The 27,153-nt window shown below is 35.6% G+C and overlaps 1 protein-coding gene across 1 annotated transcript in view; it reads right to left on the reverse strand.

Annotated features, from left to right (window-relative positions):
- LOC308069736 (adhesion G protein-coupled receptor A3-like) overlaps positions 1-27,153 on the reverse strand; it is a 278,202-nt gene that overhangs the window by 19,159 nt on the left and 231,890 nt on the right. Inside the window, exons 15-17 of the mRNA XM_080402571.1 lie at positions 24,249-24,376; positions 23,193-23,316; positions 16,022-16,167 (exon numbers count right to left, since the gene is read on the reverse strand). Of these exons, the coding sequence (XP_080258697.1) occupies positions 16,022-16,167; positions 23,193-23,316; positions 24,249-24,376 (398 nt within the window). The remainder of the gene's footprint in view (positions 1-16,021; positions 16,168-23,192; positions 23,317-24,248; positions 24,377-27,153) is intronic.

A 27,153-nucleotide genomic window follows, 5' to 3' on the forward strand; every position in this document is an offset into this window, starting at 1 on the left:
TTTTTTTTTTTTTTTTTTTTTTTTTTTGTGGCTTAAGTATTAGCTGGACCAAGCAATTTTAAACCCATATAGCAATGATTAACGTGTTTGGATATTTTTCTAGAACAATAACTAACAGCCCTCACATCATTGAAGGTAACACATTTTTGTTAGGACATATGAAAGTTCCCTATCTTCTTAATGCTACACACGTTGACTGGTCCATGTACACTGACCAAGGTGAGCAAAAAACTACTATTCATAACATGTCCTGAGGCAAGAAACAATTTAAAGCTTACTTTGGTACAGCGAACTACATGTTATTTGGTGCAATGAACTATTATACCAAGTGACCCTGCTACTTTAAGTGACAGTGAAAGAAACCCACCTGTGAATAGTCAATAATCAGGTGCCTGGACTCCCTTCTGTGATGGGGAAGACAGATTCTCTTTCCCTGAATTAGATGATTAAGGGTCTGCCATCGTACCTGAGTGCTGTGAGCACTGGATATCCAGCATTCCGGTATTAGCACAAACGGTGCTAATTTCCTTACGGGGTAGGGATACTTTCAGTTGTCAGGTATGGAATATCACTTCTGTCACCACCCTATTTTATTCTTATTTCTGCGTTTTTTTTAGAAATTTGTTAAAATTCTGGAACGACTGAAAGAGTTGGGTTAGAGACTCAAGAGTCCTCATGAACCACAGCAGAATGAGGTGGCTACCACAAGATGAGTTTCTTTTGCTATCCCTTGTATTTTCTCATCATCAGTTCAGACCTATATGTGCAATTTGATGGAAATGTTTTGTATTTATAAACATGATATTTATATATTTTACATTATGTAGCTATGAATTTTAACTTTACATTATATACCTATGAATTTTAATGATCTGTTAAACTCACGGGGTTTTGTTCATGGGATTAAGAGTGATTTCTTTGTGTGCTTTATTTCAGACAGCTTTACAGCCCTTACATTTCATGTTTGTGGTCTATTCAAGATGAAAGCTAAAAGGAAACAGAACTAGGATGGGAGGAAGAAATAAGGTCCTTGGAGATTTTCAAAACTTGACTAGATGAGGCTGTGAGCTAACTTTTAAGTTTAGATCTGCTTTGAGTAGAGAGTTAAACTAGATGGTTTACAGATGTTTCTTCCAAACTTATTTTTTTTATGATTCAATGATTAACTTCTTATTCTTTGTTATTTTTTCAGTCTTATGAGGGTCGATCCATACCAGCTATCAATGCTGAGAGAAGTACTCTTTAAACCTGCTGCTCTTGTAGTTTACATCACAATAAATTCAAGCATATGCACTACTCAGAGTAGACTGACTCACAAGTAAGCATAGCTTGAAACTTTCTATAGTTAGAAGGCTACATGCCTAGGGCCAGACAGAGTTCTTCAGGAGAGTAGAGTACATTATTAAACTGTAATTGAGATAGGACATGACTGAGGTCAGAAAGAGACCCCACTTCACATCCCATCAACAATGCCTACAGCTGTGACTGTAGTGCAGAATAGTTGCAACAAAAGAAAAAATTATGCTATGTATGAAATCTATTATTGTATTAGATAAATTGTGCATCCATTACTTATGTAAGTGTTCCCCTGGCTTTGGTCAAGCTCCATATGAGCAGACGCAGACTTAATGATTTTGTACTACACAATTGCATTATTCTTTTGCAGAAACTAATCTAACCCTCTAAAGAATCTTAGCAAAGTTTCATCCTTAGTTTGCAAAAAGGAAAAAACCTTACTTTTTCATGTTTGCTTTCATGGAGAAAGTCTTAGTATTTATACAATGCTATCTACTTTACAACTTCCAATTTATCATCCTGAGAGATATCCAGGTAGCCAAGAACTTAAGATCTTTCCAAATAAATGGTATTAAATGTAACAAGCAGCGGTGAAACATTAAAGCATAATGGAAATAATTTTCCCTTTTTGGAATAAACTTTTCCCTTTTTTCTTCTTTTTGGAACAGTTTTGCCTTCATATTCCATAGGCTGTAATTCAATCCCCTAACCTAGAGGCAGCAAAAAGCATTCTTTTTTAATGCTATACATAAAAGAATGATTATGGATTACCTTGCTATTAAATCACAAATTGTATTCAGTTAATGACTTGACTCCACAAAACCATGGAGATATAGATTTATTGGTAAAAATTCAGGTTGACATTTTGTCCTTAATTCAACCTATTGAAAAGTAAGAAATAAAGGTACAATTGCATGAGTTCATGAGTGTCAACCCCAATTTTTAGCTTGAATGTTGAGGTTTTTTGCTGTTGTCGGTTTTAGTCTTACTAAGTTGAGCTATAGGAAAATACTATATATATGATGATGGCATGAACATTTGCTTTTTCCTGTTGTTTAAAGACTGACATATATAGAAATCTATTTTTGGTGATCCCTATCCCTGATTTTAACCAGAAGCAAAAACAAAGTTTTTCCATCATATATAAAAAGGTCAAAGGGTAAGTTTCTAAAATATCACAGGGTTTTTTTGAGCACTCAACCATAAGTGATCATGAAACTTTGAAAGAAAAGGACAAGCAGAGACGGAGTTATCACTACAAATAATAATTGAGAAATATTAATTAAAATCTAGAAATTCCATGTAATTTCCAGAATGTTACTGCATTAGTAATGCAGAAAAAGGAGACCTGAAAAGAAATGAACAGCAGTCCTTGCCATCTTCACAAAACTGTAAGAGCATCTCGTTGCTCAGCTTTCCAGGTCAAAAGGCTGCCTAGCTTTGCTAGGTATGAGAACTGTTATCGGATGTGGCAATGTCAGAAACTCAGAAAAAAGTAAAGTGTTCTCTCTATTTGGAAAACGCTCTCTTAAATGCATGAAGCAGGAATATAACTGATTGGTTGCTTCTTCAATATCACTAATGGAAGACTAAGAGTCTATATAATTAGACAAGTTTAATGTCATTGTTATATGAGACAATGACAAGAGTATAATATACCACGTTAAATAGTCTAGAATGCCTTATAGCTAGCATGGGATAGCTATTCTGAAAGTAACAGTGGTAGTAATTTGCCCATGATTCCTGTTCCTTACCTTTCTGATTCATGAGAACAAGTTTTACTGACATCAGCAATCCCAGAAATTAAATTCCAAAGTGATATGCATAAAAGTTTCTTGGAAATGAACTCTGCCTGTATAGGCATTTTTTTCTGGAGATGTCTGTAAACTCATCTAATAGGAATAAGTAGCAAGATCCTATGACTGACCACTCATACAGACAGCAAATACCGCAAATTTAAGGACCATCCGTAATTAAACTATAAAAGAAATTACTACAAAAGTAAAAGACTGGGAAATAAAATAAAGCAATAAATATATCCGAACGAATTATGTGTTCAGAGATTTATAGGCATAAGTATGTGGGTAATGTTCTTGGTGAATTACCTATATCTACTGATGTGACTACGTGTAATTAGCATAGCTACTGGTTAAGGCATGTTGGAACAGGGTACTACTTCTTACCTTTCATACATCTTCCATAAAATTCATATAGAATATTTGAAGGTAAATCTCTGAAATCTCCAATTTCTTGGCAAATACAAATGGTCTTCATTAATCATAGTTCTCCTGCCTCCTCATCAATAGATAAAACAATAACTAGGTATCTCTCACAATCAGTAGATAAGTAAGTCAGGTATCTCATGGGCTCTGGTTTTCTTTCACAGAAAACCTAAACCAACTTTCACTTTCAGATAAACTGTTAAAATTTTGAATATTCCTTGAGTACCAAGTGTGATCCAATAATAACAGCCTCACCCCTTTATCTGAGTCCTTCAATCAATATAGGCATAAACTTAAATCTGGACATTTTAATTTGCTAAGGTATATTAAATATTATATATTTAAAATAATAATTAAAATTCCTGAGAATTTACTGAATTTTACTTGTAAGTAGCAATAAGCAATGATTTCCATCTATGAACCAAAATCTTCCTGTGATTAAATATGTGTAACTCGCAGTGATTCACTCAAAACCCGTTGTGGGTGTGGATGTTTCAGAGCAGAAGCTGGCCTAATTTTTTGTTATGTTTTAGATAGTAACATGGTACCTGAATAAAAATACCTGGAGGATCAGCAGCCACTTCCTACAAGACTCATAACATTTCCAAACACTAAAGGCATATTTGGAACACATTAGTTTCAAAGTCTCTTCTGTCAGAATTTGCTTGCATAATAAAACAGAGTTTCTTACGAGACCAACAAGGCTGTAGGAATTCAGCAGTAAATAAAGGTTTGAAAAATGAGAATACTGTTAGGAAAAATGCTTGTTTTAAGAATAACAGACTTGTAGGGCAGGAATGAACATCAAGAGGTCATCTAGTCCACTCAAAAGCTCTGAGGCAGGGTCACATTAAACTCCTATCATAACTACCTTGGCTTTATCTAATCTACGTTAACACATTGATGATGACAGTTTCCATAGCCTCCAAGGTAACCTGCTTTGTCATCTATTCTCATAGTTTAAAATCATTTTCCAATATCAACCTATTTATCTCTTACTTCAACTTAATCTTATTATTTACTGTCCCTTCTTCAATAATTTCAGATAATTTTGTTATTAATACATTTTAAGCCTATTATCAATGTTCTTAACATTCATAAGTAGCAGTGAGGGTCCACAACTTCCAAGTGATCTGAGTTCATGTGTTCCTTCTTTTATCATGTTTACAACTGTCATTGCAAACAAGGAGTTAGAAGGTCTCTCTAAAAAGTTTAGGATAAGCGTTTCGAACAAAATCACACAAGTCCAGAAAGTCAAGCTCTAAAAAGAATATGAGATATCATGATTTTTCTGATGGTACCACACAAATCTTTTTTATTTCCTGCCCTTTCAACTGTGGAACCTCTCAAGGGGTGTGTCTCACACACAGGGAGGTGATTTACTATCCCGTTAAGAAAGATCAGTAATAGGGTTTGAACAGAAATTACAGAAGATAGATAAGGATCGACTTTTAAAATACATGATATATTTTTTAACTAACCTGAGTTTGCTTGTCTCTTAACTTGCTGCAGGCCAGTGTTTTTCCCTTTCCATTTCCTTTATTAATATTATAACTATCTTGGATGCCCTCATGAGCTCCACTTTCCTGTGTTAGAGGCTGATTGATCTCCTTGAGACTTTCTACAGTTCTCCCAAGGCCTGTATCTTAGTCTGCACTTTGTTTCAAGACTCATCCCTTGCTTAGTTTTCTTTAAAGCTTTCTTGGGACACTTTTTGGTATCCTTTTCACACTGATTCCCTGTTTTATTCTGAGTCAAACTTTCATCTCCTGATGCGCTTCTTGAACTCTTCTACTTCTCAGTTTCTATACTTTAAATTGGTCCACTGAGTTTCTCTCATTTGCAGCATATGCTGTTTTGCACAGGCAATTGTTCAACTGCCTCTGTGAAACACAACATGTACTCACAGCACTTTATAACAATGCAAGGCAAAGGTTAAAAATTAAGAAGATCAATAGTCAGGAAATTCAGAATGCAAATTCTGAATGCCTCAGCTGTACTGGAATTGTAATTTTTCTATGGGAAAATATAAAGTTTAATGTGGTCAGTAAAAACAGCAGAGAAAAATACCATATATGTACAAGACCTATTCTACAGGTAAGACCTGCCTTCCCTCTGTCATTTATGAACCATTGCAGGAACTCCATAGTAGGTAATTTTGATGTAATTGATCCAGAAAATTTTACTTTAACCCCAACAGTCAATGGTTGGCTTTTAATCTAACACATGAGAGCTCTATCTGCTCTGGAAGTGATTCTTACTATGTTTCTTATTCTTTACCCAGAATACTAAAATTATAAAAGTTACACAGGAGAACTTTAATTTCCCCAGCCTGCATTAACTTAGCTGCTGTGATTAATTTTTTTGTTTATGTTAAAAGGAAAAGTGATGATAAAAGTAGAAGGCAAAACTCTGAGACATTGCTGTATGAGATGTAGCTTTGAGCAATCAGCTGCCTTTCAGTCTACAGCTTAAGCACCTTACTTCTGAAAGACTATTTCACTACTTACAGCCTTAGCAGTTAAAGAACAACCAAAAGTGGTCCAAAGCCTGCTCAAAGTCCTAAACCAGTCTACTTTTATAGCATTTTGAAAATCGAATTAAAAATACTCAGTCACACGCCAGGAGGATTCTAACTTTAAACGTTCCTACTTTAAAATTGTAAATGTGATTTGCTCTTTAATGTCTTCTCATTTGGAGTTTTTAATGAAGCCTAAGTTGAAAAGAATCATCCACATTTCCAGTAATGGGCTTCAACTATTTAGGATGTACAAGGTCAAGGAGATCAATGGAATTATATGTGTATTTTTCCATGGTCTCTCAACTCAACACCAAGTACATTAAAATAAGGCAACTTTTCCTTCTAAGACTTTTAAGCCCTCCTTCCAAACAGGCATAAACCAGAGATTATTACACACATTTCATAGGAAATATGCATAGAATAAGTCAGGTCTGAAGCTGAATTTACAACAGTTACAATTAAATATGCCTCAGCATATTTGACATAATAAGCATATCTGTAGATTTCACTGGTCTTGTTTGTCCAAGGAATATTTTTTTATTTCCTTGCATTTTTCCATTCATTAATAAAGAAAATATCCCAAAATGTTAAAAATTATTTTTTTTATTAATAAAATAATAATAATAATATAATAAAGGAAACCATAATTGCTCAAAACATATATATGTGCATAAAAAGATAAATGTGGGTTTTATTGCTAGTTTATTTTAAATAACCCAGGTGCTTTTTATTGTTTAGCATTTGCTCTTGGAATCTAATAATATCTTCAAGCCAAAATCACTTTATGGAATAGTGGCAATGCATTGGTAAATGAAGACCTATGGCATGATATAACTTAAATACTTAGTGATTGTACCATACTGCAGTTACTATAGACTATTGAATAATTCTGTATTACACTATTTGGTTGTCTGCAGTGTTCTAGTTCCTGTGACATTACAGTTTATCAGTCTGCATGATATACTTCACTATTCTTCACGTCTAATGTTTTCTTGCAACATCAGTGTTTTCATTACAGTGAAGCTGGATGCATATATACTTAAAAGTATTTATTTAAGCATATTATTTAAGTATACCCACTTAAAAGACAAGTGCCCTGTAATTGGCTCTAAGTTCCATCGTTTTCACATAACAATTTTCATAAGAAAAGATTTGTATCTAATGTGACTCTGCCATTATTTAAATAAAACAAATGCTTCAATTTTAAATTTTCTTAATAATAGAGTACAATAATCCACAATTAAAAGTCAGATAGCCTTTTCTGTAACTGTGGTGAATATTATTTCATGCAAATGGGAATGCTTAGTTCTTTGTGCATATTATGGCAATAAATACATTTGAAATTATCTTATGCATTTCTCTTTACAGCTTTTTTGCATAATCAAGTTTAATCTATATGGCACCAGAGAATCGTATGAGAAAATATTTAGCTCTTTCAAATCTGATAAAGTTTTCTACAAAGCCCCATTGGAGTTTGAATATATTATCTTCAAGGATTTTTAGAACTTTCAAAATTTCCAATCAGCATTTTACATTTTGCCTGGAGTGGTATATCAAAGCATGGAGTATTTTATCAGGCTTATCCTACCCTCTAACTCATCCTTTACAATTATGTATATGACTAGCTTGAATTTTAGAAAATGTTGAGGCAAGGAATACTGTGACAAGAATTCTGAATTTCCAGGAAATACCTAGATGTGAACTCATGATAAAAGTAGCTGAAAATTCAACTTAAGACAGTTCTGCAGATCAGCATGTTGCAGTTACAGCCTTTCAAACCTGAAAATATCATAGGAATCATTATAAGTCTCCCTGAAGCTCACAACTTTGCAAGTCTGCAAATGCCTAACTCATGTAGTTCATTTTTTAAGTCCCAAGACCATCATTCCCTCATTAAATGACCAGGTATCACTCAGATGTCATTTTCTTTTTTGGCTATGTTTGTCAATAGCTTTAGAATTGGGGAGAATTTCAGCTGAGCAGATGCTGATACATGACTTGGTATGTTGCTTAATAGCTTGTTTACAATAAGATGACATACATTTCTTTGCAATAACCACAAACTGCTTCTTTTCATCTATACTAAGTAGCTCAGACACTGTTCTTTAAACAAAGGATAAAACTTCACCTTTTACCTCAGCATCTCTTGAAGATTTGGTATTATTTGATTTCTACTCTGGAAAGTGTCGACATCATATGTATCTCGGCTGTACCTTGGCAATGAAGGCATGGCAGTACAAAATCCTTTTTCTACTTTCATTGTAACATGCTCTTGAAATAAGATCAAATCATCCACTTAAAGCATTTGGGAGTGCATTCAGGTCAGATCTGAAGAATAATTTTGCCAAGCAGGAAATGAGAACAAACTTTTGAAGTACAAGTTTGAATCTTGATTCACAAGCCAGATGAAGTGAAACTAAAAGTAAAGCGGGTGGCTCTGTTACCATCTTGCTCTTAATAACAGAGTAATTCAGTCACTCACACTGAAGGCAAAGCAGCAAAGTTCTAATCGCCTCCCCTGCTTGATTCAGAGTAGGCATGAAAATACCTCCGCACTATGACACCATCCATTGGCAATCCGGTGCTGTCAGCAACGTATATTTACATGGCCTATCCCAAGTGCAACAACTTTCTCAGGGTACCACTGACAACATACTGCTACTTTGATTCTCCTTAATATTTTAATATTTTGCTTTTACTGAAAACGTGTTTGCGTAGAACAATTAATTCAAAGCTGAATTAAACATTTTCTTTGACCTAAGATAGTTTTCCCCCATATAATGGAAATGCATTTAGTTTCAGGCTGAAATTGATTAAGAAGAATTCCTGAAAAAGTTTCTCTTGTCACCATTTTATACCCTTTTCCACTGCAGACCTATTTGTTACATTTCTAGCTAGCAATAAAATGGCTCTGGCTATTATCCATGACTCTATATGACCATATATCAGCCTTTAAACAGTGATCATGTTAAATGGCTTGTAATATCAGTATGTCCCTAAAGTATCAAACCAACTTTCAAGCACCTTTAGGTTCTGCAACCCTTTGTCTCCATCTCATTCATGATGAAGAGACTTAAACTGCTGGTTTTCTTCTTAGTCATCATTTTTTTGCTATCTATAGCTTTTATAACTCAGGTGGCAGAGTCTTTCTGGTGATTCTAGCTAAGGTCCCAGCATCACAATCCTTTCTGTTTGTTTGCTTTCAGATTTTTTTGACAATTTGCCTAAACTGGTCAGCTGATAAGACACAGTACAGTCTGACTGATAAGATCAGCACTTCTGGTGGTACTGTTGTATCATTAGTTGTGTTGTGTCATCTTTGAATGTCAGAGTTACTAGAATTGTCTTCAGAATACAGCCTTGTTCAAAATATAAGCTCTATAATTAAACCAAACTAAAACTTTGAAACGGCTTTTACCCTTAGATTATTTTAATATCCAAAATAATAATATACTACCTTATTTTTATACTGAATATAAGCCTTAATCTTGGTGAACGAAACTAAAACAATAGCTGGAAGGAAAAGATGGCTTCTCTTACATTCAATTTTTATCAAATGGAAAAATTTTAGAAATGGTATTTCAGCAATATGGCCTTTCTCCTTCCTCGGAAATATGGTAAGTATTGAAACAAGAAACATGGGAATGGTGACTTGCAGATAATCTGTATGAAAGCAGCTGTTACACACTGTGTTCTTTTTAGGAACTTATGGTATTGAGTGGCCTTATGAATACATGAGGATTGCAAAAACTTCCGTTGTTCATTAATGAATCAAACTAATTACAGCACAATTTGAAAATTATCTAAAAATATACAATGGAAAAGATAATTTTCTAGTCTTAATTTCCAATAACTAAAATAAGAGGTGTTGATGATATCAGAGACATGAGTTAAACTTCCTGATGACTGACCCTGCCTGCATCAAAATATTCTGTCCTCTAAGCGAAGGATGCTGTCAAGTATTTTTAATTATAGCTGACTTCCTCGAGCATGGTATAGTATGGTAAAACTGTTGGCTTCCCATACCATAATTTATCCAGTTGGTGAAAACCTTATTTGCAGGGAGACATCACAGTTTCACTTTCCAATGACAGAACTGTGTCTATGTAATAGTAAACTAATGGTGAGCTACACTGATCTCAGGGCTTCCAAGAATTCTGCCCTGTGGCATTTTCTGTTTATTTCAACATACACAAACTATAGAGATTTGTTAAGGAAAAGGCAGATAATCCCTTGGGATAATCAGGCCTAAATTAAAACTTTATAGACGAGGTTTGGTATGTTCACTGGGGGAAGGAAACATGGGCTTCCATGGGTCAAGATTAGAAGAATTAATATTTAAGGGCATACCATAAAGAAGAAAACAATAGACAGTAATTGACGCTTTTCATCTGTCCTCTTTCTCTGTCCCTCTCTCAATCATTGTTTGATACTGGAAGACATGAATTCATGAGAGCCACTGCTAATGAAAAATGCACTAGAATTTAACTGCATTTCAGAGCTGCTGGTGTCAAGGGGACAAGTAATATCTGTGGCTGTCAGAATGTAAATTAAGTCGCTTCATATGATTCACACTCGAGATCCAGAAAAGAATGTGGCCAAGAAAATGACATGACATAGTTGGCAAACTTGAAGTTTAATAGAGAATTTGTTATCATGGTCAAACTTCGATCCCCCATTACACTGCTATTATGCTGCAATAAATTATAGCAAACTTGTAACTGATAGGGGAAATTTTCTAGACCCCGAGAGTAACAAAGATCATTTTCTGAAGACCCTTTCAACCTGAGGAAAGTTAGAAACCATTAGTTCTTTTTATTCTTGGGTTTTTCTCTGGTAAAGCATATAGTAATTCTTAAAAAAACTAAATATAATAAGTCTTTAGTCTTTAGAACTGGTTTCAGTACCTTCACTATGGTGCAAAAGCATCATGTGCCAATTTTCAATGACATCATGAATATTGTTGCGTGCAACTCAGATTCAGGAAATAGCCTACGTTGTTGGCAACATATTCAGCAAAAATTGCCACATCATCAGTTTGTGATGGAAGTCACAGCACTTCCAACCAGGCTCCCTTGGTACCTGCAGTTAGGCAAATGCAGCAGTACATAGCAGTAGAGCCATTTGTGCCTCTGACATGGCTTCCAGCTTGTCAGAATTGAGATCAGTCATCTAAATGTTCAGCCTGAGACAAGCAGGGTTAACACTGTGAACAAAGCAGATGCCGTGAGCCCTGTGGAATCACGCAAGCCTGTAAAATCTCCTCACTGTGAGGCACGAGACTTATCACAGGACTGGCCGACCCAAACCGGAGGAGAGGGCCTTCCTGGGTTTGAAAGTTTAGCATAGTTTCTCCTTTTTGCAGGGGAAGAATTTAACATAATTCAGTGTCACACGGATACTTAGCTACTGTTTAGCTGGATACTACTGATTAATGTTGAGGCAGCTGAGAGAGAGAGATACTGAGCCAGGGAATGACTGTGGACAGCTGCTGCTGCGTTTGCAGGAGAGGGGGAGTATGCAAGTGGAGCACCATCGCATCTTGCACGTCCATGTGATCAGGGTGTAAGTTGTTAGTCATATCTACACCACAAACACAGCCCACGAGGAAGACCCCTATTGATACTTTCAAAACATCACTCAGTACTCTGGAGTTGTATGGGTTATGTACAGAAACTTACCCCTACGCAAGCTCATATAGAATAGCAGACACGTACACACACGTGCACGTACACACCTGTTAGTAGGTGTTACAGTTCGACCAAACCTCTTCAGTTCTCACCTGCTATTTCTAGGTCTGCTCTGTATGCAAGTTAAAGGACAGTTTCTATAAAACAGTTGGGACATTTCGAAATACATGAAATATGCCAACAGCTTTCTCATTCTAAAAATGGTACTTAAAGTTTAAAATCATGTAAGGTTCAAAACAGAGCATGGAATTGAAGGCAGTGGTATTGACTGTAGGTGTCCTGAGTGTGATGCTGAAAACCGATTTGCCTGAATTATGATCTTCCCAAAATTCTCTATGTTAATTTTAATAACCATAATACTAAGCCTAGTACTTTGAAAATGAAGGGAAGGACAAACAATCCATTCCTAAACTGCTACTACAGCTAGATATACAATTTTTCTAAGGCAGTGCATGATGTACTTTTCCTAGAAGCCCCACAACTTTAGTAAGAACCTTTTAAAAAGCTTATCAAGATACATTACGTAATACACAATATGAATTTCAGCAGAGACAGTGACATCACCTGTTAGCCACTTTGTAGTTGACTCTGCAACCTTATTTATCCACATCGATGTTTTTTCATGACAGATATAGGATATCGGGCTCTCTGTAATCTGAAGTTTGCCATATTAGTTACCTTGCAAAGTGTGCATTGACTAAGAGGATGGAGGAAGTTAGGAGACATATTTGTACCTAACCTTGAGATAAAAGGTAACTTAATTATCTGTCTCCCTAACACCAGTCTCTGGCCCAGCTGGCGTGTAGTTATCTTTTTATTTTAAATGTTTACAGTGCAATTGTGCTCAGTAGCTATCTTATTCAAAATGATAGTAGTCTGATTTTTTTCTGTCTTTCTGGAAAGCAGTGATTTTAACAGAATATTTTTCAGAAATATTTTCTGCTTGGTCAGTACTGTGCACTGTCTGATCTGTGCACAGAACATCACATGAAAAATGCATGCACATATCAGGTACAAAACCTAATACTATCTGTGCCTCAGCTTGAGCTGATGAGAAGTTTTGTGCATTGCACGTAATAGCTGAATCTTGCACGCCCCTTTGTCTTTGCTGGCAAAATGTGACTTCAGATGAGTCAGAGGCCAAACTCTGCCAGGTGTAACAAATGTCCACAGAGGATGAATGGATAGAATTATTTATTACTATTAATGCCAGGAAGTATATTTTACAGGAAGTCATTTAATTATCTGTTGAAGTGCTAGGGTTCAGCATTTCAATACACAAAACTCAATGATGCATTAATTTAATCCACCTCCTTAGCATCTAGGCACATTTAGTAAAAAATGCAGGAATTGTTACAGTTGGTTCCAGTCATCAGAGTGATAGGCCCTGACAGCTTTAACTCTATAATTAACAGATAATATATATAATGTATAAAATATATAGTACATAACATATAACTATATAAATTATTATATGACATGATTAATTTATAAAAAGAGGCACTATTCGAAATCAGATTGCTATGAAAAACAAGTTTCAGTAAAATTACACTGCAAAAAGATAGCAAGTTTGATCACTGTACCTAGAACACAGAAAACTAAGACAGAACCACAATTTTACATAATAGGATCCAAAATCTTGCCACAGTTCAAAGAAAACTAGGAGTAAAAGATCAAGTGTACCTCATGTGTCTCACTTCTGCAAATGAATACACAAATAGCAGGCAGAGAAACTGAAGCAATTGTTACAAGCAAATGTCTTTTCCTACTAACAGGTAAGGGTTCCTTTGAGATATTTTGGTAGTTATTTTCACTATTTCAGCTACTTTTCAGAGTGGTTCAAGCTGCTTAAAAAGTGGTAAATTCTATGTTACAGATTTATGTATCGATTTTTGGCAGTAGTCCCCACTCACTGACTCAGAAAAGATATTCTTATGCCTCATACAGCAAGTGCATATACAAGGAATAGAAAACTCCTCATATGTGAACTGGAAACCCAGTCTATCATATACATCCATTACCAGAAAAGACTGAAAGAGAACACCAAAGCATACAGTTCTTGCCAAACACATTCATATATTTGTGTTCAAGAAAACTTGAACGCAATTCAAACTAGGTATACAGGCAGGGTTTACTGAAAAACTACCTCTTGCTTAAAAATGTCTTGCAGACCCTGTTAAATGCTTCCTAGCACTGATGGTCCTGACATATGAAAAAAAAAGCATAGCTCGATCTCCATTTGAACAGATTTTATATTGTTTAGCTATTTACTGGTATCAAATGACTACACTGAAATATAATAATCTTAAATGGATTTTATGGAAATATTATGATACAGAAAATTTCTGATTTTAATTTTATTAAAGCCATGAAAGTTAAGATGCCCATAAAAGTGATCGTTATCATTCCAAAAGAACAACAATTACTAATTATGAGTTTGGCATTTTCTTGCTTAAAGCAATTTTTAATTTTCCATATACTATGCCCATTTTCTACATGAAATGAAATTGATCCTTACTACTTTGAATCTAGTACTAACCATTATGAGTCATATTAGACATTTCAGTGTCTGTGTCTCTAGGACATACGGTACCCTGAGTGAGAGATATAACAGAATAATTTTACTTAGCTATTAAACAATTATACCCATGTTTTCTTACAGCTAAAAGGTTTATAATTTCTATTACTAAACCTAAAATATCTATTGGGTTTTTTTTCACTATCTGAGAACGTCAGCATGTCAAGTACAATGAAGATTCCAATTAATCTTCTCTGTAACCTGATTTTCTGTTGTTTTGCGACTCAAACAAGATTTGAATTTGAAGAACATACACTATACTGGGTCTATGTAACCTGTAACAATTTTCTACCTTAATAGCCATACTGAAGCATTTGAAAATTGTCAGTTATTTATCTTGCCATGAACTAGTAGCCAAAGAGTAAAACTATCATCTCTGAAGAAGGGTACAGTAAACCATGGATTGCAAAGTCAGGCACTGGGAGTGAAAGTATATCCTCTTGCTTACACCTAACAAAGATAATGTTCAATATGGGCCATCCTTTCACTATACAAATTTTATGTTAAATTTAGTCAATTTCATCTCTAGAAAAAATGTTTTAAAAAGAAGAAAATTAATCAAATTAATAAAGATTTCACTCAGCAGAATCAGACAGCTAAATACAATTCATCTTCCTATGGACTTTTAACAAGTTGTGATAACCTCACAGAGCCATCTGTAAGTGCTACTCAATAAACATTCTGTGTTCAAAATAAAATAAGCTAAGTCTGTCTAAAAGAATACACCAATCTGGATTTTTCACAGCAAAGCCATGAAAAGTAGAATTCATACTTTCTGCCCCTCACTATAAGACTGAGGTCTTTACCTCAATTGACTGTTCAGGTTTTTCCATGGGCTGTAGGGAAAGAGAGGCACCTCCATAAGACAACTCTTCCTGTCCTCAGAGAAACATCCAAGACACATGGGAAGAATCATTCTCTAGGATTTTTTCTCTCTCTCAGTCTCCCTCCAAAATCTATACAGGGACACTAGATAACATTGGCTAACATTTAACTTTTTGATAGCTAAACTCAAGAAAGATGAATCCATCTTCTCACTCATCCAGCCTTTGGTTGGAAATCTTAGTTTATGGTCAAGTTGCTTTCCCCCCTCACCCCATGCAGACCGACTATTTGGTTTGAAGTTTCAGCATCTCATTGGCACCTAGTTAAAATTCTTACTGCATTACACCTGCCATGCTCTCAGAGACACATACGTTAGTCTGCTCCATCTAGAAAGCTGATAGGGAGTCCAGACTTTCAGTCGCTCCTGTAATAGCATTAGATCTCTGATGTGGAATGAGGAAGGTTGCTATCAGGTTGCTAGGCAATCAATACAAGTGTGGGCAAGATTTACAGCAGAACAGATAAGGGTAAAGGGAGAGTCATTATAGCGTAGTTTCTGATGATTAAATAATGCCTTAACCCGGAAGCAAGCCAGGGCTTTTTCCTCCAAAAGAAACCAACAGAAACATTGGAATTGTTCCTGTTCAGATAAAGGTATCTGAACGTAGCCAATACCATTTCTGCATATTGCCATCTCATGAGTAGAGTTTACTATTAGCATACAATAAATTTTCAGATTTTTATATACCCCTGATTCAATTCTTTATGGATCCTATTTACTGACTGTAAAAGGTAAAGAATACAGAAATGGAAGTGTGAAATTGTTTAAAATTTGTATGCTTTAGGAATACATTAGAAGAAAAAAAAAAGCATAACTAATATTCCATACCTGAGTAGTGGTTGCTTTGGATAAGAAGGTTGGTCACTGTTTTGGCATGGCTGAGGTTTTTTTGTGACTTGCTTATAAATATTCCTGGCAGTTACTCCAATCCATAGCATAGTAGAGAGTGTAGAATAATGTAGTACTATGCCAACCTAGAAAAGAGTGGACAGTAAACACATCAGTAAATGGATCACTTAAACAAGACTTTTAGAAAAATCTTACTGCACAAGCGTACAAGAAAACTGATCTTTTTAAACTGAATTTGTAAGCGCACCCATTTTTACTTTCTCTCTGGTTATTTCTAACCAGGGAAAACATTTTTTAAAAAGCAGATTAAATCTGTTGTTTCCTAGAATCATAGATAATATCTGTGATACCAGATGATACGTTATGAAACTAAGACTGTAAAGATATTAATTTTCCAAGAACCTGATTAATGACAACTATTTACACCTGGATTTAAAGTGATGTAAAACTTAGTTTGTGCTGCAAGCTGTGTTAGTTTATCATGACAATGCAGTTTAAAAATTAATGAGAGGTCAAAATTTTACTTGCTATTATGCTACTATTTCCTTTCATTTTTCAGGAATATCCCTGAATATCCAGTTCCCTCAGCTGTATATAGCCAAGGTTGACTTCTTGTAATGGGATCAGTACTATTTGCCTAAACCCAGATTATTTTCAGACATATTTCAAGGAACTTATAAACTTGGCCATACAATTTTTAAAATTAAAGTGACAGGTCTAGGCATCCTCCCTTAAAGACAAATACAAACTCTCAATAGTGTTGTTATATTTTGTCTCCAAAAACCTGGTGTGTTTATCATTGAATGTACAATAAAGTACAAACACCTCTAAAATACTAACATTTTTGTTATGTTAGTAATTGTTATTCATTACTATGGAAACAGTAATTGGAATTTTATCCAATCTCCAATGCTTTATTACACCAGCCAAGTCTCCATCTGATTATATAAAATGAGGTTACCTTTGAAGCAATAACCTGACATTTTGCAGTGACAAGTAAAATATTGCTATAATTGGAAAGCACATAAATGTTTAAGGAATACAGAGAACTGCTGAATAAAGCTAACACAAATCTATTATAACGATTTATTTGAACCAGTGTTCATTTTTGCTCAACTTAAAACAAAATAATTGATGGGTAAAGAAAAAATGTTCCATTAATTTTGTTTACATTTAGTAAAATAGCACAAAACTTGAAGATAGCAGCAAATATCATCTACAGAAAACCCTTTGTAATTTTCTCTGGGACTTGTCTGACACATTAGACAAGGGAGTATAAAGTCTTCATAGCTGTTGTTGCTCGAGGTAAAAGAAGCAGAAATAAGAGAATGAGACAAGTTTGTACCATCAGCTGGCAGATGTTGCCAGTTCAGTGGCTAGTGCTGTCTGGACTTCGTTCATATGCAGCTTGCAGCATTTTCTGTAGGGACGCAGTGAATATAACTATGAGCTAGAGGTCGGAGTGAAGGAGTAAGTCAGGAGGGAGAGGAGAAAGGGGGAGAAAAAGGAGGTGGGAGCCATGAGAAAGAACTGGAAAAATTCTAGAGCTTTGGTTTCTACACCTCCTTCTCATTTCAGCATAGCACTGCTACTTATATATTCTGTCATTATCCTGCCCAAGTACGCCAAAGAATCCATAAGAATATGAACAGCAGGGATGAATTCTATGGGAGAAGGCACATGCATGTGAAATTTTGACAACATATACAGCCCTATATACAGAAATGATCACCCACTTAAGTGAACAAGATTCCTAAAAATAGTACAATAAAACAATTTTATTGAACTTTCAAGGACACGACTGAACTGAAAACATTGTTGTGCTACACCTTAGTCACATTACTTCACAGTGTGCTCATATTTCAGCAACTTAGTTCCTTCTGATGTATGGACAAATTGAACAAACACAGGCAAGAGACAGAAATGTTACCATCTTCTGTACTGACTCTTTAATATGTCTCTTTCTCTTAAAAAAAATAAAATCAATTTGCATTTCATGCTTAAAGGAAAAGAGGATATATCCTCATGATACAGGACATCCTTATGACTGACAGATTTGAAGGACAATGGTGACAATTGAGATAAAACATACATGACACAACAAAAACGTGGAATTTGGAAGGGTGCACTGAGCTGTTATACTAATTTCCAAAGGAAAGGGTTACCCTTTTCTCTATGTAGTGATGATTTTATTTCTCACTTCCTATCACTAAATTTACTTTCTGGACTAGAATTTTTGCTGTTATTCATCTACTACTAATAATCAGTAAAAAAATGCCTGTCACCTCATCTTGAAAATTCAGTGTTTCAGAGTGGTGGACTTTACTCTCTGCCTCTTCCTTCCCCCTATCTCCACACTGACAGTCACGCCACGGAGATGCATTTTCCTCACTGTTGCACATAGGAGCTGTGGCTGCATGCTCTTGTGTCTCTTTCAGTGGGATCACCTCTTTCTAGCTCTCTTAAGCTAGGAAGACATCTGAGCCCCATGCTAGAAACACATGAGATACCAGCTCGTGACTTGGAAGGGCAAGACAAGGCTTAACAGAAAGGGGAACAGGACAAAGATAGTTTTGTTCAGTAAACTCTCAATTTTGTTAGTAAATGTAAACCTTAGGTTTATGCACTAAAGGTCCAGGGTACAAATTTATCTATGTATATCTTGTTACTGGATTTGTGCCTCCGTAAAGCCTAAGAGGACAGTTAATAGATACAAATTAAATACCCAAGTGTTCACTTAAAACTATAATCACTAGAACTTTTGAATTTCACATAAAATGTGTGGGAAGGGTCAAGTTTTCCACACAGAACAAAGGATTATAATTGAATATATTAGTGATGACCTTTATTCATAAGAAGGTTTTCCACTGGCAGGCTAAATGGTACAGAAAGAACTGTCAGGATGTATGCATTGAAGACAGCATTGCACCTAAAGCTGTTTAATAACCACAGTTATATGGTGAAAATTTTCCCGTTTTCTTGGACTCGTTTTTTCCATGTCCTGTGTTCTTAGAACTCTTATCTTTGGGAATAAGCACCAGCCTACTGAATAGAAGATTACACTTTTCTACAGTAAGAAGATGCTGTCTGTATATGCTCCTTCAATACACTTCAGTACTTTAGAGGTAACTTAAGTTCCAGACCAGAATGCATATTTATGCAAAGCATTTTGTCACAAAAAACTCTCTTGATCAGCTTTAACTTGAACACAAATTCTTTGTTTTCCTATAGTTTTAAATTTCATTTCTTTTTCTTCAGTTGTAATCATATTTCAGATAAGACTGTCCTTCTTCAGCCAGTTCTACTTAAAGAAGGATATGGATATATATGACATCCCAATTAAACTACTAATCCTGCCCTGAAAGTGATTTTTTTTTCAGTGAGATGAAGGGATTCAGGAATTTCTCTGCAGTCTGTAACACCACTAGATGTGAATATTTCATGATCTTAAAACACTTAGCCTTAGAACAACCCCGTGCTCCCTTCACAAGTAGAAAATTTAGAGCAAGAAGTTCAGATCCACAGATCAGGTACCTGAGACTAGGAAGGGCTGGTTTGGCATGCAATCTAACTCCATAGCGTGCAAAGTCTTTAGCCGCCTCAGGTTGCTGCTAGTAAAAGTTTCCAGCCACTTGAAGTCTTGCTTGTGCCTATGACAACCTGTTCCTGCCTCAGCAGAGCTGAACAGTGCAGCACCTTTCTCAGCAAAGACCACTCAAGGACTCTTGAATAGCATTTGTCACTTCAGACACCCTAACTGGCAAACTTGGTCACAGCACTTAACTTTACACCCATTCTTTAAAAAAAAAACCAACAAAACAAAACAAAACAAAAAAACCCTAGAGTTGAAAGAACTGCTCTTTCCTCCCTCCTTCTATAGTTTTTCTATCTACCACTTCCACCCAACTATGTGGTGCATAGTTCTACGACCTCCTTAATTTAACAGGATTCAAAACCAAATCCTGGACTTCCAAGAATAGTACTCTGACTTCTAGGCTACTGGTTAGTATGGAATGGGCTTCACCTTTCTTGCTGAAGATTTACTGCCCTATAGAAAGGAATTCACAAGCACCTTCACATATGACACTCATATGACATATGACACTGGCTCTGATTGAGGCCATTCTGCCATTCCTAACACAACATTTGCCTTGCATAAAGGATTTTTCCATAAACTCAAGACTCTGAATTCTACAACAATAGTCAGCATTTAGTGACATCCAGAATCAGATTTGTGGGTAATCTAAACAGTCTGCAGATATAACCTCATTCACACAGGAAATCTGTGAAGAAATCCAGTCTTCCAGACCAGCACTCTAACATCAGTTCTCTTTATAAATCATAAAGACTGCATAGAATACACAAGTGAGACTGTCTATACAAAATCCTCTCTGAAACAGGTAAGCAGGTTTAAAAGGGAATTTTAGATTTTTAGATTCCAGATAAAAATAAATATCTTACCATCTCTTAAAACACTTTTTTTTTTTTTTTTTTTTTGTAATTATTTTGCCTTCAAGGGCACATGAAAGTTCTTCCAGCTATCTATAATAGAAAAATGGGTCCATTTCCATAGCATTACTTCTTGCTGCTTCAATTTAGCCTGGGACACCTCATTTAGAGGGAGAAGGTGATCCAAATGAGTTATTTTAGAACCACCTTTCTTGGTTAATTATGAAGGATAAAAATTAACTCAGTCTATTATTTCCCTTGGGTAAGGATGTTGCAGTGAAATTTGTGTGGAAGTTTTAGGGATAATTGCAGTAAGAAAGATGGAAGTTCACTGGCTTTGACACCACATTTCAGTGATTAGGACAGAAAACGCTTGCACTTGAAATCTTCTCCCCTGCACTCAGGAAACAAAAAGTGTAAATTACATTGCAGCAGGGTGAAACTGTGTTTTGGATTGTAGCAGATGGAAAGATACCTGTGCTATAGCAACACTGATGGAGTTACACATGGAGTATAACTAATATTTTAGTGCTGCTTGAAGCAGTAGTATTTTCACAAATATATTTTTAAACCCTAACATCATTTTTCCCCTAGAACTGGAGCGGGGTGGGGTGGGGGTGGGGGGAGAAAAAAGAGAAAGAGACAAAAATTAGATTTAGTGGACACACAAGCCCAAAATAACCATATAAATATACCTTTTGGTAGGCTGGGTAATTTAAAGAATTGTTGTATTATATACTCAGGAGGAGTGCTGTCCACCCCACCACCGCTTACACAAACTAAGGGAAACATTAAAATATGTGAGCTTCTCGGGAAACCATTACTAGGTCTGACCTCACTACCTCCTAGCTTTGGCACGCTGACTATTAATTGATAGAGTAACCACTCAGGGTTATCACAGGAGGAGACAGGCACTGGGACTCACAAGATTTTGAAAAATGTTGCTGTCAGCAGGCAAGAAAGGGGCTGTGGTGAGGTATAATGTTCTGGGAGTGAACAGTTTTTCTGTCTGTTACCAGCTATAGGAGTCTTGTCTTAGATTGTTTGGACTGTTGGATCCATTAGCCCTACTTAATTGCATAAGACAATATCTACCAGGAACCAAAGGACTGTGTGTGTATTGCGTGTCCTATATCTTGCCTATGCTTTAAATGCTGCTGATATTTTTTGTTGATGTAGCACGCTGTCAGGTAAATAAATAACCTTACAAAATTGATTAGAATGCATATGTGAATGGGTCCATTCAGTTTCCCTAAGTGTGTATATTTCCCAGCAGCTCAGGGTCTGGCCCTATACCATAGCAAGAAACAGCTGTCACTGATAATGCATTTTATGCAGATACCCCTGTAGTTTATGTGTTACTCATAAGAGATTATTAATAACTCATTTATCTCAATCATTTTTTCATTATCACTGTTAATACTGCATTGTTACCACGCAATCTGCAAAGTAAATAACCAGATAATGATTGAACAACAGATGGTCATTTGTGACCATGTAATTGCATAGCCCTACAAACTAATCTGCTACCCTCACTCGCAAAGTGCAGGTAAAGACAATGGTAAGTTATATTTCAATTTTCTAGAACTCACAAATTTATTATGATGCAATACACTAGATATTGGGAGATATTTAGCTTAGAATAATCTAGTGGAACCTGTGTCATTTAAAGGAATACCATGTAATATGCATAGGTAGACTTTGCATGTAGGGCATTAGAAGTGCTTACACACCTACATGGGCTGTTTATTGAAAGTCATGCACAAGTATACACAAAAAGATTCCAAAGCATTTCACTGAAAATTAGAATGATAACTCTTACACTAGTTATGCAAGTTTTGCAGTGACTCTGCTGCTGGCTGGCAACTCTTGCTCTTTACACCCATTCAAGTCAACCAGAAGAACCAGATTAGTGACAGGCAAAGTATCTGGGAGAATGTTGGCTTAATAAAGTGCTTTACTACAGGTAAATACCTAGGACATTCATGAGATCTGGAGTGCTTCTATAAAATCCAAGAGGAAGAAATATTTAAGACAAATTGCAACATGCCCTCATCAGGCATTACAGAAGATGACTGAAATGACTCTCTTTAACATTGTACAGACACAGCCTCTATATTCAGAGCAGCTGAAGCCATGCCCTCTCTGCGCATCTCACGGCACTACATCCCCAGAAAGGATGAAGCAAGAGATGTGAAATAGTCCAGCAGTGCAAACAGGGGTCCAAAAATCACAAGGGTACTGGTCTGCTGTGTCTCCTTTGCTTGAGTTGTAATTACAAGACACAATCATACTATAAACATTACGCTGCCCAAGTGTACATTTAGGAATCACCCAGTGAAGCCAGGGCCACCCTCAGGCAAATGGTATATGTATTACAGAAGTGCAGCAGTAATTTTAGTTCCACACATTCAATTCGAAGATCAGAAAGGACACAAGTATTTGGGAATCGTAGTTTTCAACTATCTTGTAGAACAGAGAAATATTATGATTTCCAGGGATTTTTTTAAACTAAGGAAATCTGAGCTGCAGAGAAGCTAGTGATTTAGTCAGCCTCTCACAGAAACTCAGATGACTTATACTGAAGAACTTAAGATCCAGGAACAATCAATGAAAAGAAAGAGAACTATCAATATTATGATAAAAGACACAGTTTCAGGTTTTCATTCTACTAGAAACAATTACCAAGGCAGATACTTACAGCCTGACATATAATTGGATATTTAATGCGATTGATTCCACCAGCAAAAACAGCAAACGTAAGAGCAGTATGGAAACAAAAGTTGAGAAGCATGTGCCATCCTTTCCTACTTATTCGGATTGTGCTGTTGAAAAATCACATTTTAAAATTAAAACCCAACATATTTATTATGAAAATTACAATTTGGAAAAAATGCTTAGTATGATAGAATTAAATTCTCTGATTCTTGAATAGCTACTTAGCAATCTACCTATAGGACAGAGTCTGATGCATACAGCATTGAAATAAATGGTACAAAGGTACAATCAATGGTAAAAATTGTAGTCTATTGACAAGGGTCTACTGACTTAAGGTTTCCCCCATCAACTCAAGCATTTAAAGTAGTGTAATAAAAGCAAAAGGCTTATTGCATAGATTCAGATATGCAGAACTTTAACAAGACATCTCTACAGGATTAAATGGAAGCTGAAGATCAGAAGTCATTGCATTAAGTTCACTTAATTAATATTTAGCAGCTTCTACAGTACAATACCTTCCTACCATTTTAAATTGCTAATGGTCTTTAACAGAAGTATGTAGTTAAGATGGCATTTATATAAATCTTTCATATAAAGGAAAAGACAAGTTTTATAAAACCAAGAAGATTTAGAAGTCAAAGAAAGTTTCTTTTCCCCAATGATAGTTACCAGTCTTTCAACCAAACCTGGTCTTAGGAGCCAATACACCAGTGGAGCTGTCCAAAGTGCTGCTCAACTGGAATGTGCCAGAAAGCAATTTGATAGTGCTCCTGGCTTTATATTGAATTGTGAAGTTAAAAATCTTAGCAGCAGCGTGTGGACTATTTAGACATAAGTCTCAGGAAAGATACAGCTTGGGAACAGCTTTAGAAAGGTGGGTTTTTTTATATATTTCTCTGGTGTAAATCCCATTGCTGATACTAGTATCCAACAGTAATTCAGATAATTTTAATTAATCTTTTCAGTGACGTTGCAAAAAATAAAGTTTGTCAGCAAAATTCTGACCATTTAACACAAGTGCTTAAAATGGAAATCTTACCTGTGATGGACAATGTAGGTGATAATGGAAGCAAAGAGGCACAACAACATAACTGCTGTACATGCATATACCACAGGGTGCAGAAACTCCCCTGGGTACTGGGGGAAAGACAGCACTGTCTTAAAATCCTAGGAGAAAACAAAGTGATTTAACATTGTTAGGCATGTGTGAAACTCTGAGACTTCATTTCAATATGTCCTGTCATTTCTAGCTGTTCCCTTTCAAGAGCAGGAAAATAAGATGATGAACTTTTTATGTAGATATAGTTCATGAATTTACAATAACATCAGACTGCTCTTTTCTCATCTGCATACACTTTGCAAGAAAGAAATTAACCTTTTTGTACAAGCAGACATATCCTAATTGAAAAAAAAAAGGTCTGAAAAAATACACAGAATATTACATTTTCCAGGCATTAGCAATATCTGTTCCTTCTGATAACATGAACTTTATGTGTGTATTTTACTAGGATATTAAGTACAAAATATCAAATTACCATAAAGGTCTCTGAATGGCATATACATGGCTGCAGAAGAACCACTCGAAGAAACAAAAGCCATGAGAATACACACAAAATATCAACTGACTTGCTCCTATATTCAAATACAATTCCCAGCTGATACACTTCCTTTGACCCAGTGACCTTCACACTCGGTTGCAAATACTCTACTATCTGAATCAATTCAAAAACCGCTTGACAGCTATATTAACAGCAGAGTAAAGATCCTCACATTCCTTTTGGACCTGCTAGTGCCTGCTGACACAATTTTTCATGAAAAACATAATGAAAAACTATTAATATCTTTGTAAAACTAACCATATCAAATTTCCCATTCTAAATTAAGTAAGAAATAATAGGAAAGCTAAATCTGCAGGTGTGATGGATGGAAAGCAGAAGGAGCCCATTACAGCAAAGATTATGTCTTCAGACTACCTGAATTAATCCAAACATTAGAGGTTCACAGTAATACATTAAGCCACCTCTGTCTGTGGCACTAGAATTCTGCAAACAAGTTAGATGTGTAAATGACCACCTGAATGCAAAGAAAGTGCCGTTTACATGCCAGTTTCCATGTGCAGTGGCACTAACTGCACACACAAAATGAACATACACCCCAGCACAGAAAAAGCTAAGATCTGAAAAAGCACTGAATATGACAATCCAGCAAGCTAACACTGAAAATGCTGGCATACATTTAAAAGACTTTTTTCTTATTTATCAATTTTAGGTTCCCCTGGAAGACATTCAATATTACTTTCCTGAGGTGAAATCTCCCCTTTGGAGACTGGGACTGTAATGGTAATACATTTTTTTAATCACATTTGCATGCAGAGAGCTGATTTCCAGCACCATTATTTATGGATATGAACTTGCCCATGTACAAGCAGCTAATGTTCATGAGTATATGCAATTATTAAATTGGGGGAAAGGTACTGTTCCGTTTACCTTTTAGAAAGGTCCTTACAAGTAACAAATGCCCTAGTAGTCATTATTTTTCTTCATACTAGCTTTAAAGTTCCTAAGATTGATTTCACCAGTTCCTCCAGATGCATATTAATGACAGGTCTAAAATAGAGCAGCTTACAACATAAATGAAAAAACTATCAAAATGAACAAATAATGGTTGACCAACATGGCAAATATATGTCGTCACATCCCATTTCACTTCAAATACATTCCCAGCTTGCAAGTGTACCTCATTTACATCTTCTCAGTCACCAGCTTGTTCCACAGAGTCCTCTCTTGGCCCTGCCCAGTTCACCAAGACTCAAAGTCAGAGGTGGAGTCCCTTGTCGCAGAGGTACTCTTATGCTGTCTCCTAACATCTCTTGCTACTCTTCCCTCAACCACAAGTGAAACAGAAGAGGAAAAGAACTCTGTCTTTTGATGTGGTAGCTTTTTAATATGACAGACCTATATTCTTGAGGTCTTCTGATTTTTTTTAAATTTTTTTTTTTAGTGTGCATGAATATACATTCAGGACGTTGAATTCAGGAATTTCAAATAATTCTTTAAAAGTCTATTTGCTCAGAACTGCCACTGAACCTTCACACAAACACCCTTTTTTTGACCATCTTTTCTCCCATGTTTTTATTTGCATCATCTCCTCATTAATTCTTTTACAGAATAAATTTCTTGAGGTACACTAGTATTTAGCAGAAATGTTCAGTACAATTTTGGCTCATATTACTAGAGTAGTACTCTGCTGAAAATGATAAAACATTTACTTCTATCTAGCTCTTACTGATATAATCATATTTTGGTATGCCAAAAGTACACTTTGTCATAATTTTACATACACACTTGCTTCATTTCTGTGCATTAAGAATACTGTTACTGTAACTAATATAGTAGCAACAGTGTGGTTATTTAAAGAAATAAATATCTTGGATCTTTCTGAAAATATACTCTGAAAAGTTATCAAAATTGTGAAAAAGGAAACACAGTGAAGCTACACACTTATGTAGAAAAAAAAAATGAAAGCAGTTTTACTTCAGGTAGCATCTTTCAGTGTGCTAAAGAACTAGCTTTTAACAGTGTAAATGCAAGGATCAACCAATCACTGTCTGAACATCAGTATAAAAGCTAATGCCATATGTCCTACAGGGATACAGCCATTTTGCCTGCAGAAGAATAAAGAACAATCAGCATCTTAAAACTAATTCAATTTTAAAATATTCATTTTTTACAATTACCTCTTTCCTAATCTTCTACAGTAAATAAGTGGTAAAACTTTTGAGTATCACAATGCATTATTGCCAATGTAGAATAGCCTTTTTAAGAGTTTTGTATATTGAAAACTGATTTCATTATAGATATAATAAATATATCTGGTCTGCTTTTTGATGATAATATAACCTTATTGATCTGCCAGCCTCCCCTGAGTAATCCTCTGGGGAAGAC

Source organism: Falco punctatus (assembly GCF_963210335.1).
Source record: "Falco punctatus genome assembly, chromosome: 9".
In the NCBI taxonomy this organism is placed as follows: domain Eukaryota; kingdom Metazoa; phylum Chordata; class Aves; order Falconiformes; family Falconidae; genus Falco; species Falco punctatus.